Source organism: Monodon monoceros, unplaced genomic scaffold, assembly GCF_005190385.1.
Source record: "Monodon monoceros isolate NGI ecotype Baffin Bay Population unplaced genomic scaffold, NGI_Narwhal_1 Super_Scaffold_19, whole genome shotgun sequence".
NCBI lineage: Eukaryota > Metazoa > Chordata > Mammalia > Artiodactyla > Monodontidae > Monodon > Monodon monoceros.
The window spans coordinates 47521451-47534722 of NW_021703775.1; the positions used below are offsets into that span (position 1 = coordinate 47521451).

The 13272-nt window shown below is 36.8% G+C and overlaps 1 protein-coding gene across 20 annotated transcripts in view; it reads left to right on the forward strand.

The window, feature by feature from the left end:
• The window catches only part of NRXN1 (neurexin 1), a 1121986-nt gene extending 1110929 nt beyond the window's left edge, over positions 1–11057 (forward strand). For 11 of the 20 annotated variants that reach the window (XM_029232574.1, XM_029232582.1, XM_029232576.1 and 8 more), the window contains one exon: positions 9153–9460. In XM_029232574.1, the coding sequence (XP_029088407.1) occupies positions 9153–9460 (308 nt within the window). Of the gene's footprint in view, positions 1–9152 lie in introns of all 20 variants that reach the window. The other 9 variants (XM_029232577.1, XM_029232579.1, XM_029232585.1 and 6 more) reach the window with 2 other exon arrangements.
• Positions 11058–13272: the final 2215 nt, after the last annotated feature.

Below are 13272 nucleotides of genomic sequence, written 5' to 3' on the forward strand. Positions count from 1 at the left end.
TGTTACTAGATTACTTTCTGAAAATTTTTGAGGAATTCATATTCTCACCAGCACAACTGTCTGTTTCCCAAGCAGATGTTCTAACCAAATTGTCACTATTTCTTTAATTCTACTTTATTCCTCCAATATTGTTGGCTAAAAAAAAAAAAAAAACCCTCCTTATTTTATTTTGACTTCCATTCTAGTGAAATTGAGCATCTTGTCCTACATTTATCACCCATGTAGATCTTCTATCCTCCACCTTCTTGTCTCTATTTTTGTCTATTTTTCTAGTGGGTTTTTGCCTTTTTCTATAGCAATTGATACATGCTTTGTAGATTTTATAGGTGTTAACTCTTGGTTTGTTGTATGTACTACAGATATTTCTCCTCTCCTTTCTCTTCTGCATTTTCACTCTGTTAGTGACACCTTTTTCCACGTAAAATTGTTATTATTTATGGAGTCAAATGTGATTATCTTTTGATATATGGCTTCATTCCATGGTCTATGATCTATGTAAGTTTCAGGTCCACCTTCAGATTTCTTCTCACTTTCCCCCAAAACTCAATATGCTGCCACCACTCTGGCATTCGTTTAGTTCCTGAAAAGCAAACTCCTTTCTTCCTCAAGGTCATTCCACATGTGGTTCCTACTGATTAGAAGATTCTTCTGCCCACTTTTCACTGGCCTACTCTCCACTGATTTTCCACATCTCAGCATAAATGTTACCATCTCAGAAAGGTCTATCTGACTCCCAGTCTAAATCAGAAACCTCTGTTCTACTCCTGCACGGTACTTATCATTTTCCTTCATTACACATGTTCCGGTTATTGCTCTAAGCCTAACTGTGTGATTTTTGTTGTATGTCTCTTTCCCTCATTATATTTCAGGGTCCATGAGGGCAGACGTCAAGTGTGTTTGGTTAACTCCTCTACCCCCAGGACCTAGTATAGTCCCTGGAACATAACTATAGCTCACCATTAATTGATTGACAGCAGGAGTGAATATTCTGAGCGAAAACATCACAAAAGATGGAGCATTTAAGCTAAGTCTTGAGAAATAAGTAGTATTCAGCCAGGCTAGAAAAAAAAGGGCATATGAGTCAGGCATGAAGGTAGAACTTTTATTGGTGTATGGGAACTGGGAGATGGCAATAAAATTATGACTGTCACTTTCTTTGAGAGAAATGGAAGACAAACTTGAGTAGGTAGCTGCGGCCAGACCATGAAGAGCTGTGAGAACAGTAGTCACATTGGTACTTTAGTAAACACCATGACAATTTCATGGATTCTAGTAAGACCTTATGGGCACAATGACCATGTAAAAAGTCCGTGAAGCTTGTAGATGACTAAGCTGTGGACACAGAGCCATGATCTTATGGCTTCCCTCAGAGATGAGGGAGAATGTGTTCTTCTGTCTATTTATTTTCAGTGTCATCAATGTCACGCATGATGTGATTGTCCATTGCCTTTTCTGTTCCGTGTGGTGCCATCTGAGGTAGCAGCTGTCCTAGTTGGTACTCCCTGTCCTCCAGGCACACTATGAATTTTTCTGTGTTTTGCACCCCTCCTCATGCAACGCCTAGATATCTGGTGAAGAAAATGATCCTCTCAATCCCACAGCGGTGGCCCCTGCATTTCCCTTCATACACGTGACTTGGTGGCTTTGAAAGTAGCAGAGGAAAATGTTAGTCTTGGCAGCCAGGCAGGTAGTAAAGGCTTATTGATTTCCAAGTTCTATCTGAATCTCCTTTCTGAATCTCCAATTGATTGGGTAGGGGTTGAGATGTATCAGGCATGACCTCCTTCAAGCCATTTGTTTGACCTGCAGTAGCAAACATCAAAATGTGCAGGGCATGGGTGGAGCTGGTGAGCAGGGAAGGATTTGAAACATTTGGCATTCAGTCATTCATCACCTCTCGGAAAACCACAGTGTGAGTTGAAATGAATGCATATCATATAAATCATTGCCTACCTGCTTTCCTGCAACTGTGGTACTTAAACGTGCATTCTTATGAGTGATTACATCATAATTGTTTCTTTTGGCCTATGTTGTATTGAAACACAAAAATGAAAATAATAATAATTTTCTTTTTTGGTGATGGGGAAAATAATTGTGCTAATCTCAATTCACAAATACCACAGGAGCCTACAATTCCAATTTTCTTTTCACAGTATTAGTAAAACTGGGTACTGGAAAAGTCAAATCTTCCCTTATGAATCTGAAACCATTTTCAAGGCTAGCTTAGAATTATAATAACTTCCACATCTATTAAGACACAGTGCAGAACTATGGTCTAATGGGATCATTTTAGGCAATTCTTTTTCTTCATTGGGGTGGAGACAAATTTTAAATTGATTACTTTTAATCTACGATAAAACCAGAAAGACTGGTCAAAGACTTTTAAGTGAGAAAAAAAATTCAGTAAATGCATCTTTCCAATAATTTTTTAAAAGGGTTATTGTAAGGCAGGTGGTCTAATAATTTTAGGATAGCAGAATGATATATGTTGAGCATAATGTTTTATGACCCTTTATCTACCCCTCCTGGTCTGAAATATATAGCTCAAGTTCCATTTTTTTTTATCATTGGTATATTTTATTCTTTATTATTTCTTAATATTGGTAATCTCTTACACTTCTTTTTTTTCTTAAAGCTTAAAGGCTGAATTTTCCTTGTTTTCAGTATATAGTGAAACTCTTGCATCATCCTTGATGTGACAGGGTCATGGCTGATGATGTACCTAAACACTAACAGTCTATATTGAAGAAATAAAACCAGCAATACAAATGTCCTGGAAACAACATTCTCACCCTGCAAAGCTAAGTTTGGAAACAACATAAATATAATAAGATTACAGTGAAAGAATAGCTCATCCAAGTATACAAAATAGTTTCATAAAAGTGACAATTTGAGCGATAAAAAGAACATCTGATGACATGGTTATTGCCTTGGTAAACTCGTCATCGGAAATACAAGGTCCCACCGCTCACCAAACCCTCATTTTATGTAACAGGAATTAGGATTTTAAGCATCGTTTCACGTGTAAAACATTATGTAAAAACATAAATCAAGAGCAGGTTTGCTTTTTAATAACAATATTTGATTACTATGTTTCTAATCTCAGAATGGAAAGAAAGAATAACTAAAGGATGTCGGATGCTTTCCATTGCACAGTGCTCTTTGGAAAAAGTCATTAATATTCAAAAATTTACCTTTCAAAAATGCAGAGTTATTTTAGAACTTCAGTTGTGAATCATCTTGCTGAGTCAATGAGGGCTTTATTCTCCCATGTGCACAGACTGTGGTTATGACCAGACACAATCAAACAGTGGCAAACTGGTAACTAGAGGCTCCAGTGCAAAGCTGAACGGCCTAATGTGCTCATCTTCCCTGCTTCATAATCAAAGTTTTCTGAAATTGGTAATAAAACATTTGATAAAGCATAGAATTTTATTCTTAAACAAATTTAGAAAGTTAAATTTTAAAATAAAGCAAACCAATATATAAAGCACCAAGGCTGTGTTCTAATGAAATAATCACATTGACACTTGTTTTGTTTTTTTTTTTGCGGTACGCGGGCCTCTCACTGTTGTGGCCTCTCCCGTTTCGGAGCACAGGCTCCGGACGTGCAGGCTCAGCGGCCATAGCTCACAGGCCCAGCCGCTCCGTGGCATGTGGGATCTTCCAGGACCGGGGCACGAACCCGTGTCCCCTGCATCGGCAGGCAGACTCTCAACCACTGCGCCACCAGGGAAGCCCGCCATAGGGACAGTTTTAAAGTGTGATGTGAAATCAGGAACTTGGCAATAAGTTTTGTCCCTCATTGAACACCCGGCTGAGTAATGTACCAACTCGAAGAGGCAGAGTCCTGACCCCCGCTGGCCTGGCCTTCTTCCTTTACTGAGTGGGGAGGGACACACCAACTGTGCTCTCCGAGGGCCACCTAGAGGAATACCAAGAGCTGGGGGAGGGATGCAGAGAAGAGGTAGGGAGGGGGAAGAAGTAGGAGAAAGAATAGGCAGGAGCATGGAGTGGGTGACCAAGGGCCAAAGGAGCTGGTAAGAAGTAAGACTTGGCACGTGGTCCTCTCCACTCTGTTGTATAGCCAGTTGTGTCTCTTAAACATGTTTGTTCTATGGTATTTCTTAACTGGATCTATATTAGTTCCTATTTGGGGAAATCATGTTCTTTCACAGATACAGTGCCAAGGCCTATCAAAAATAAAGAAGGAACGTACATCAGGACGATTTCTTTTTCTGTGGTGGTAGTTTTAAAATAACTATTCAGCAAGTTTAAGGATAAGTTAAAATTTTAAATATTTCACTTTTTAACTTTTTTTGTGCAGAGCAACAAATGGGTTTATTATTCTTTTTATGTGACAAGGCCCTGGAATGTGTCTTTTACCCTTACTGTGCATTCTTTACAATGAATTATTACCTGATATGAGTAAACTGGTTTAGGGTATCATGTGGAAATATGTTAATAACTGTCCTAGTACCTGAGAGACTATTCCTTTCTAAGTAATCAGAGAAATAATTTGACAGTGACAAACAAGAAAATTCTTAGAGCTAGCTTATAATATTCTTGATAAATCTGGGCCAAAGCAGGCCATATGGAAAATTAGAGACCATCAGATCTTGCCAGATATTTGAGAGAGAGAGGAGAGAGAGAGAGAGAATTAAAATAAATTTTTATCTGTCCTTAAGATAACACTATCTGTACACAAGTCCCAGAAATATTTCCATAGCCATTTGGCTGAGAAGTGCCTTATATGAAAGAGGTTATAACCCTTGTGACAGCCTTTTGTCCTCACCACTATTATCAGTAGCTTTTGAGTCATTTAGGCAAAAATCAAAGGCCTTCATATTGCCATTAAGGTGTGCACGTGCACTTTCCCCGCATGTGGTAGACCTACCACTACCATTCTTTCTCTCTGAGGGTTATGTGATGACTGGCATCCTTCAGTAAAATGAAGATAGAATTACATGGGAAATTTTTGATTAAGTAAAATAATCTATTATTACAGTGTTCACATAAACTATGTGTAATTCATGATGATATTTTTTATTTTATGAATCATTAAAATAGGGTATATAGGCCTAAACCGTTAGGATATTTCATCTACTCTACTTTTTTTCTTTTCTTTTTGCTAGCCAGCTAGCCTGAAGTGAAAGTATGGGTGGAGCTGAATACTTGCCCATTTCCAGTTACACCGATAACATGTAAATGCCTTGGCTTATTCTTTGCCCATCGTCAGTCGGTCCTACTGAAGTTTTCCATTGATCTGGGCTCCTTGTACCTCTGAGCCCCATGTGATGAATAGGCTACATTAGCTTAGTTTTACTTACAAATCACTTAACTTTTGACTATTCAGAGACTTACTGCTAATTTATACCTGTTCCATTCTTTCAGCACCTCTCTTATATTCTCTTTTACCTGTTTTTTTAAGTGTTCTCATCACTGCTACAACAAAGAAATGGAGACAGAGTGAAAGTAACATTCAGTTAATTTGTTTTTTAGCACTGCTGAGAAAAAAACACTTGTAGATTTTAAAAAATTATTTAGAAGGTCTTGATTTAGTTTACTAGGAAGTGTAAAGAGAATGCAAAATACTCAAATCCATGAGATATAAGAATTGCTTATGGAGGTTTCTGATTAAATTCCTTTCTTCATATTGTCATGAATGGTGAAGAGATGACTGTATTTTTTAATAAAAAATATTAACCAAATTATATAAGAAGGCATTTAGCCTTTTTAGCCATTTATGCTATTATCTACATTTAAATTAATATGAAATTCCTCAGAGATTTTTCAGTGATCATCAAAATAAACCATTAATGACAATCAATATGGGAACCACATTTATAATTCATGAAAATAATTACATTTCTCTAGCCTTTTATTGCACATCTGGGAGAGATGTCCCATTAACCCTTAAGTGTATAAATACTTCTGATCTTAGCACAGAAGTTAAGAAAATTATCACTTAGCTTTCAGATTGGAAGCATACACAGAAAAAAAAATTGTTAAATAATCAGATATGGAAGCAACTGCATATTCCAAATAGACCTAAAATAATATCTGTGGTGGTTATTAATTTTTAATGTGAATTAGGGGAAAAAAGGGATAAAATGTTTCATCATTGGGTTTGTGGAGGGTTCTTTTGGTAGGCTAGTTTTATGATATTTAGAATCTTTGTTTATATATGGGTTACAGAGATGTTTCAGGCCTGCATGCGAAGCAACCTTTTGGCTGGAGTCGCAAAAAAGACAAGTATTTTCCTTAAACATTTGAGGCATTTCTCAAATGGCTCTATGGCAAAATGGAAGCGTTTGAGGCTTTGCTTTGGTCTTTGTAATCTCATTCTGGTTTTACCACCAGTTTGGCTTTGGTGCACTCCTTCTACAGTTGTGAAAACATATCAGAACTATCTGAGCTGATAAAAATAAAATTAGAATTCTTTGGTAAGATGGTCCATTTACAATACCAATTCCTAAATGGAAAAAAGAGGCCATATATATTCTTAGTTTAGAAAATGTAAACCCTGCATTGCATTAAAACTCTCAAGTCTGACTATCATGAGCTATACGATTAGGATTTTTTCTCCATTCTCCCCGTTCTTTTCTGACAGACAAAGTGAGGTGATTATGAAAATGTGTTTAAAATGAAAGCATTCCATCGGGTGTGGGGAAATGATTTAGGTAATATTTAAATAAAACCCCTTTTCCAGCTCTTGAGAGACCATGGTAAAAGAATGTTCCACAAAATGAGCAAGTACAAAGTTGTCATTTAGTGAAAGTTGGCAGCTGAGCTAATTGGCAGACTTTGGCAAAGGTGACTGCATTTGAGAGAGAAAGTGCTGCTTTTGGTTTGTCACATAGTGACAGAGTTCCTGCAGTAGGTTCTGTTCTTCTTGAGAGGAAATTAATTTCCTGTAATCAAATGCTGTGGATTATAGTCTTTGTCTCCTTCTGCCTCAGCCACAGAAGCAACTCCAAGGCTTTTTTATTCAACAACGTTACATGAGCTTTTGTAAAACAAGCAGGTATATACATTCAGCATACAAGGGTTTTACCTGCTACATTTTTTTTTTTTTTTGGCGTTACGCGGGCCTCTCACTGTTGTGGCCTCTACCGTCGCGAAGCACAGGCTCCGGACGCGCAGGCTCAGCGGCCATGGCTCACGGGCCCGGCCGCTCCGCGGCATGTGGGATCTTCCCTGACCGCGGCACGAACCCGCATCCCCTGCATCGACAGGCGGACGGACTCTCAACCATCGCGCCACCAGGGAAGCCCCTACCTGCTACATTTTGTAGCTCCAGAACAAATGGCTGCTTTGAGACTGAGAGCTTCCTTTGTAAGTGACTGTATTTGTAAGGCTTTATTTGGGGAATGAAAGTGACGGCAAGAAAGCCACATTTAGGCAGATGAAATCTTGGTGATGTTTGAAAATCGAATTACAAAGCAGCATAGTGCTATATGGTAGGAAAATGATTCCCAGTAACTAATAGGAACTTTTGTAGAAATATAAAAAAAAAGGGACTTCCCTGGTGGTCCAATGGTTAAGACTGTGCACTCCCAATGCAGGGGGCACGTGTTCAACCCCTGCTCAGGGAACTAAGATCCCACATGCCGTATAGCACGACCAAAAAGGAAAAAGGCCTCTTGCTTAGCCACCCGGAGCACCGTTGAAGAGTTTAAGGGTTAGTGGGTATAAAAAAGAAATCCCCCTCCCTATCGGAGAGGGGGGGGAATATATATATATATATATATATATATATATATATATAAAATTACTAGTGATAGTGAAATAAAAGTACCATTTTAGCTTTTTTGAACTGTTCAGTTTCTGGTGTGTGTATATATACACACACACCTTCCACATATACACACTATTTATGCAATCTTGAGATTATTTAAGTTCATTATGCATAATTTACAAAGAATAACATTTTGAAAGTTATAGCATTTTTAATTCATTACATCTGAAAAGTTATCTTTTTTCTGTAAGACAAGGGAGAGGATGGAGATTCAGAGAAAGAGAGAAAACACAATCAATCCTTAGAGAAAAATGACCTGTGATCAGAGATGGGATAGAATCTTTTCTCTCTACAGCTCCTTTTCTTTTAAATTCTTTTAAATAATAATAAATTTATTACGTAGAGGAAGAGAGCCGCTCCCCCCTCCTGCTATCTATAAACTAAATCCCAGGACTTTTCTCCCCATCTGTGGTCAGTTTCAGTGCCCGACTAGGCCTTGGAGAAAATAGTAATGCCCCCTGTGATCCATTTCTTATACCCAAGGAAGAACTTTATACTTTGGAAAGATTGAATGAGGGTTTGTCGGTTAAATAAAAGTGGGGCAGCCAGTCCTTTATTTATGATCATCTACTAGGCACTGAATTTTGACTCAAAACCAGTCTAGATGGTCTTTAAAGTATTTTAAAATATTTTCTTACTTTCTCCTCTCAAATTTAGTTTCGGTGATCACTCAACCACTGCCAGTGAATGAATAACATACACACATACTGATATGAACAAATAAACCTCCAACCGAAAAGAAAATTAGTTGTTTTCGTTTGTAAAATTGTGACTAAAATAACACTTTTAAAAGTAGGCAATTAGACTATTAAAAGTGCCTGGATTATCTTTTTGTTCAACACTGTATTCATTGCAATAGGAGGCACTACAATTTCTGAAGTAATCCTAAATTTAGCTATCTTGTTTCAGTCTAGAGTGAACCGTAAGCGTTTTGTATCAATATCAATTTGATTCTTAAAATGATAATCTCTAATATTATAGCGTAGATTCATTATGATGTTATGATTTTATTCTCCATGTTGGGTTTATTGTTTTTCACCTAACACATGAACATGGCCCTTTAGAACTACATGGAGCTTACTTGGAGCTACACTTACAAGAACCTGTTAACAAAATCGATCTGTGAAAAAGAAAAGATGGCAACAGATCTCTGTCGCAGTGCCTTGATTCACAGTCCCTCGTTTTAGTGACCAAGAGGAATAGGAATTGCTACATTTAGTAACAGTATCCTTTTTCTAGAGCAGTCGATGCTGTTCCTTTAGGCCTGGAAATAGACGGTAAATGTAGCTCTCTGGCATTCAGGAAACTCCATAATCACTTGGTGTTTTTTTTCCCACCCTCTTTCCTATAGCCAACCCAACCCGGGCAGGCGGGAGAGAGCCATACCCAGGCTCAGCAGAAGTGATTCGGGAGTCCAGCAGCACCACGGGCATGGTTGTGGGGATCGTAGCCGCTGCCGCCCTGTGCATCCTGATCCTCCTGTACGCCATGTACAAATACAGAAACCGGGATGAGGGCTCATACCACGTGGATGAGAGTCGAAACTACATCAGTAACTCAGCACAGTCCAATGGGGCTGTAGTAAAGGAGAAACAACCCAGCAGTGCGAAAAGCGCCAACAAAAACAAGAAAAACAAGGATAAAGAGTATTACGTCTGATCCCAAGATCTGAAAAGGACCCTTGTATAGAAATAGTCTTCATTTTATCTGAGACATAATATAAACTTATTTACTTTCCTTTTTATGAAGCACATAAAAAAGAAGACAGGGAATGCAATCAGGAAGGAAAGACTGTTTTTAAAAAATAAAAACAAGTATCTCATGCTCTTGTTTCTCCAAAAAAGAAAAAAAAAAAAAAGCAGAGGTCAATAAATTCCCTAACATCCACAGTGTTTTAATTTACTCTGCCTGTCTTTATGTTGCTGGAACATTTCTAAAAGACAGTGGTGATCGCACGCATTCATAAAGCAAAGGAGTATTACAACACGGGAGGCACAACACAAAAACAACACAAAACACAACACAGAAAAAGAAGCTACCTGTGATCCCGGATTTAGCCAAAGTGCTAGCGCTTTCCCGAGAAGTCAATTAGTCTGATTGCCAGAGAAGACTGTCATTTTGAGTGACTCGACCTGCAAACCTTTTCAGAGTTCGTCACCTGGCACAACCGGAGCAGTGGCTGGAACTTGCACTTGAAACAAAGTGCTGGCTTTTTTGAAGACTTGTGTAGGAACACATTCAAAAAGCCCCCTTCTGGTTGTGAGGGCAAAAAAACAAAGTATGGAGGCCTTATTTTCAACAATGTGAAAGATAAGGCACATTTTCACACTAAAATTTCAAAACAGAAAGAAAAAAACGAGGGTATAGATGCAATCATTGGGAAATTTTCATGCACGCTTAATATGTTATTACATGTGTTTATATAAAATCCATCTCTGTGTGCTTTCTGGACTGTGATAAGTGACGTTTTATAGCCTGTTGTATAGAAAATGCAAAATATATCTCTGCTCTTCAGCCATTTTTGGTAAATTCAATGTTATAAGTGTTGCTAACTATAGGGAGTTTTATGACATCAGATCAACAATTATTTCAGGGTTTTCTTTTTTTGCCACCATTATAAATTGCCACAATTACTTTTTTTAAAAAAATTTACAATGTAGTGTTTATTCTAAGGAAGATATGTATGAATGTATATAAAAAGACTCAGCTACTTTTTTTTCCTTACATGTACAGCCTTCATTCTGTTGCAGTTAAGTTTTAGTATTTGTATGAAAGGTGTGATTTAGAAGGTAAACTATATACATATAATCTTCTTTGCTCCCCCAAATACTCACATTTCCCACATACATTCCTCATTCACGATCACAAATCTGCGCACGCACACATACCCACACACACGCACACACGCGCACACACAAATCCAGAGGAATCCATCAGATAGGATGGAAGACCCAGACGTACATGTAATAGCAAATATTTACTGACAAGTTGAAAAGCAGAAAGGAAGATCATTGTGCCAACATATTGATGACAAATGGGGTGATTTGCTTCATTGAGATCATGCTCCCAGGAAACCTCCAGATTTTAGTCCCTAATGAAATGGAACCTTTCCTTATCAAATAGACTATCGATGGTATATTGCTGCATGAATATGAACCATTAGGTGGGCAGGTATGGAAGCAAAATTGGTTGACCTACACCTTAACCCTGGCTGCTGCAAATGAAAACCTTTTGTCCAATAAAATTATATATATATATATATATATATATATATATATATATATATATAGTCTCTGAACCTGATGTGCATGATAAACATTTTTGGAAAGTAAACACTTTCTCAACTAAAAGTATTTTCAGTAATTTTTGATTCTGTACTACTACCCATTTAAGAAAATCATTATTTGTTGATTATAGACTATAATTTAACTTTTCTGGTTTTACATATATATCATTAAATATAGTTTTAGTTTAACACACATTAAGTCGTAGAAATGTATAGATTATTCACTTGTTTTTGCATATTGTTTCAATGATGTTCATAGCAATAAATTATTAGTATGAGAAGGAAATGCAATATTAGATTGGAAGGTGATGCCTCAGTAAAAATTGGTCGCATTACTTTAACCTCTCCTAAAAGAATGATATTAGATTTCATGGAAGAGAAGAATACTTTTACAATTAGCTTTAATCAGAAAAGGCAAAAAATGCAAAACATCTGTGATACTTCAGTTGATGAAAAAAGCCAAGACGTGGCCTGGATTTCAGACATACAGCACCTTAGATATATGTATAATTCATAGCAAATCACCACCATCTATGGTTGCCAAGTAATTGCTATATATGAAAAGTCTTAAAGGGTTTTCATGACCCAGAAAGTAGAGGTATAAAACTAAGATTTATTATCCATTACTTGTGTTTCAGATTTTCTTCTTTTTTAATTTGCCAGGTTAAAGGATTCATAAGTAGTTGTTGTTTTCCTCTCATCCAGTCTTACTCAGGGAAAGCCAGTGAAATAGAAGGTAAATATAAAACCACTCATTTACATCTTGAGGTTTAAAAAAAAATGGTTGCTTTTCCATTTGATCTACTGAACTTGAACTAGTTTCCATCTGGGAAGATTCTAAATTGTGATAGAAAATAACTTAAATAATGGTATTTTTAAGCAGTATATCTCTGAAGCATGTTGTTTGGAATTGATTTCAGTGTTTCTTTCCAGCATAAATTTTAAACTTTCGTGCAATATTGTCGGTAAAAATATTTCTAATGTTATTGGCCTACACAAAATCTAGCATTTTTTCTTTCTTTTTTTCTTCTTTCTTTCTTTGTAAATGGGGAAAGAAAAGAGAGGAACATGAGCTAGGGAGAGAAAAGATATGAATAAAATCCCAAGTATCTTCATACCAAATGTATCAGTGTTCCATGCATAGTTGGCAGTTAATAGAGGATTTAACACTACCTGGCATAAATTTGATTACATCTCTAGACTGTAACTTTTCTGATTGAATATGCTTCTTTTTTATCCATGTAATGTGTTGCCTTTAAAAAAAAAATACTACAATAATGTGTGAGGTGGTCAATCCCTAAGATATCAAAGAAAGGCCACATGACCCTACCCTTCTAGTGCTTTGTGTGATTGGGTACCTAAGGGTTTTGTTTTGTTTTGTTTTTCTGTTGCAAGGCCAACTTATCCATTATTGGAAATGCTAAGCAAGTGGAATTTACTGTTTTGTTAATAAAATATTTCTTAATACAACTGTGGATTTATTGATTTTTTAAAAGTAATTGCAACACCCTTTGGGGACAAAGTGGCACCATAAGGAAGACTGCATTTGAAAGGAAAACCCATCCTTAGACAAGCAGAGGAAGAATACCAACTCTGTTTTCTGGATTTTAGTATTCATTAAGCACCTCTACATTGATACACTTAAAGATACAGCCACTAAATGTACTTTTGTTTACATCTGTTCATCTTACTATGTGTGAAACCACGAACTCATACATGAACATGCTGATTTCATAAATATGGTTTTCTCTATAAAAAGCAATGTAATTCAGGTTAAGTAAATTTGTGATTAAATTTACCTAGTTGTGATTTCTCATTTCTAGGCTCCTATAGCTTCTACTCATTGTTTCTAATTCTCTTTGTGCAAAACAGAATGTACCCCATATTCCACATGACAACCATTCCAATATTGTTATCCCCCTTCCATATTTGCCTGGGTTTTCTCTTCTTCAATCTTAACTTTCTGGTTTCCCTTGGTCATTACTTAAGTTATATGGATGCTAAAGTTCTCATAATCTTAATACCCTTCTTTTGAACCTCTGTTCTTCTCAAAATGTGATACAAAAATGACCATAGTGTTTTTAAGACCAAATTATAATGGGTTTATCTCCTTCCTTGATTTGAAATTTATTCTCTATAATACTAACACTTAAGGTTTCATTTTTTAAAGAAAAATCTTGTAATA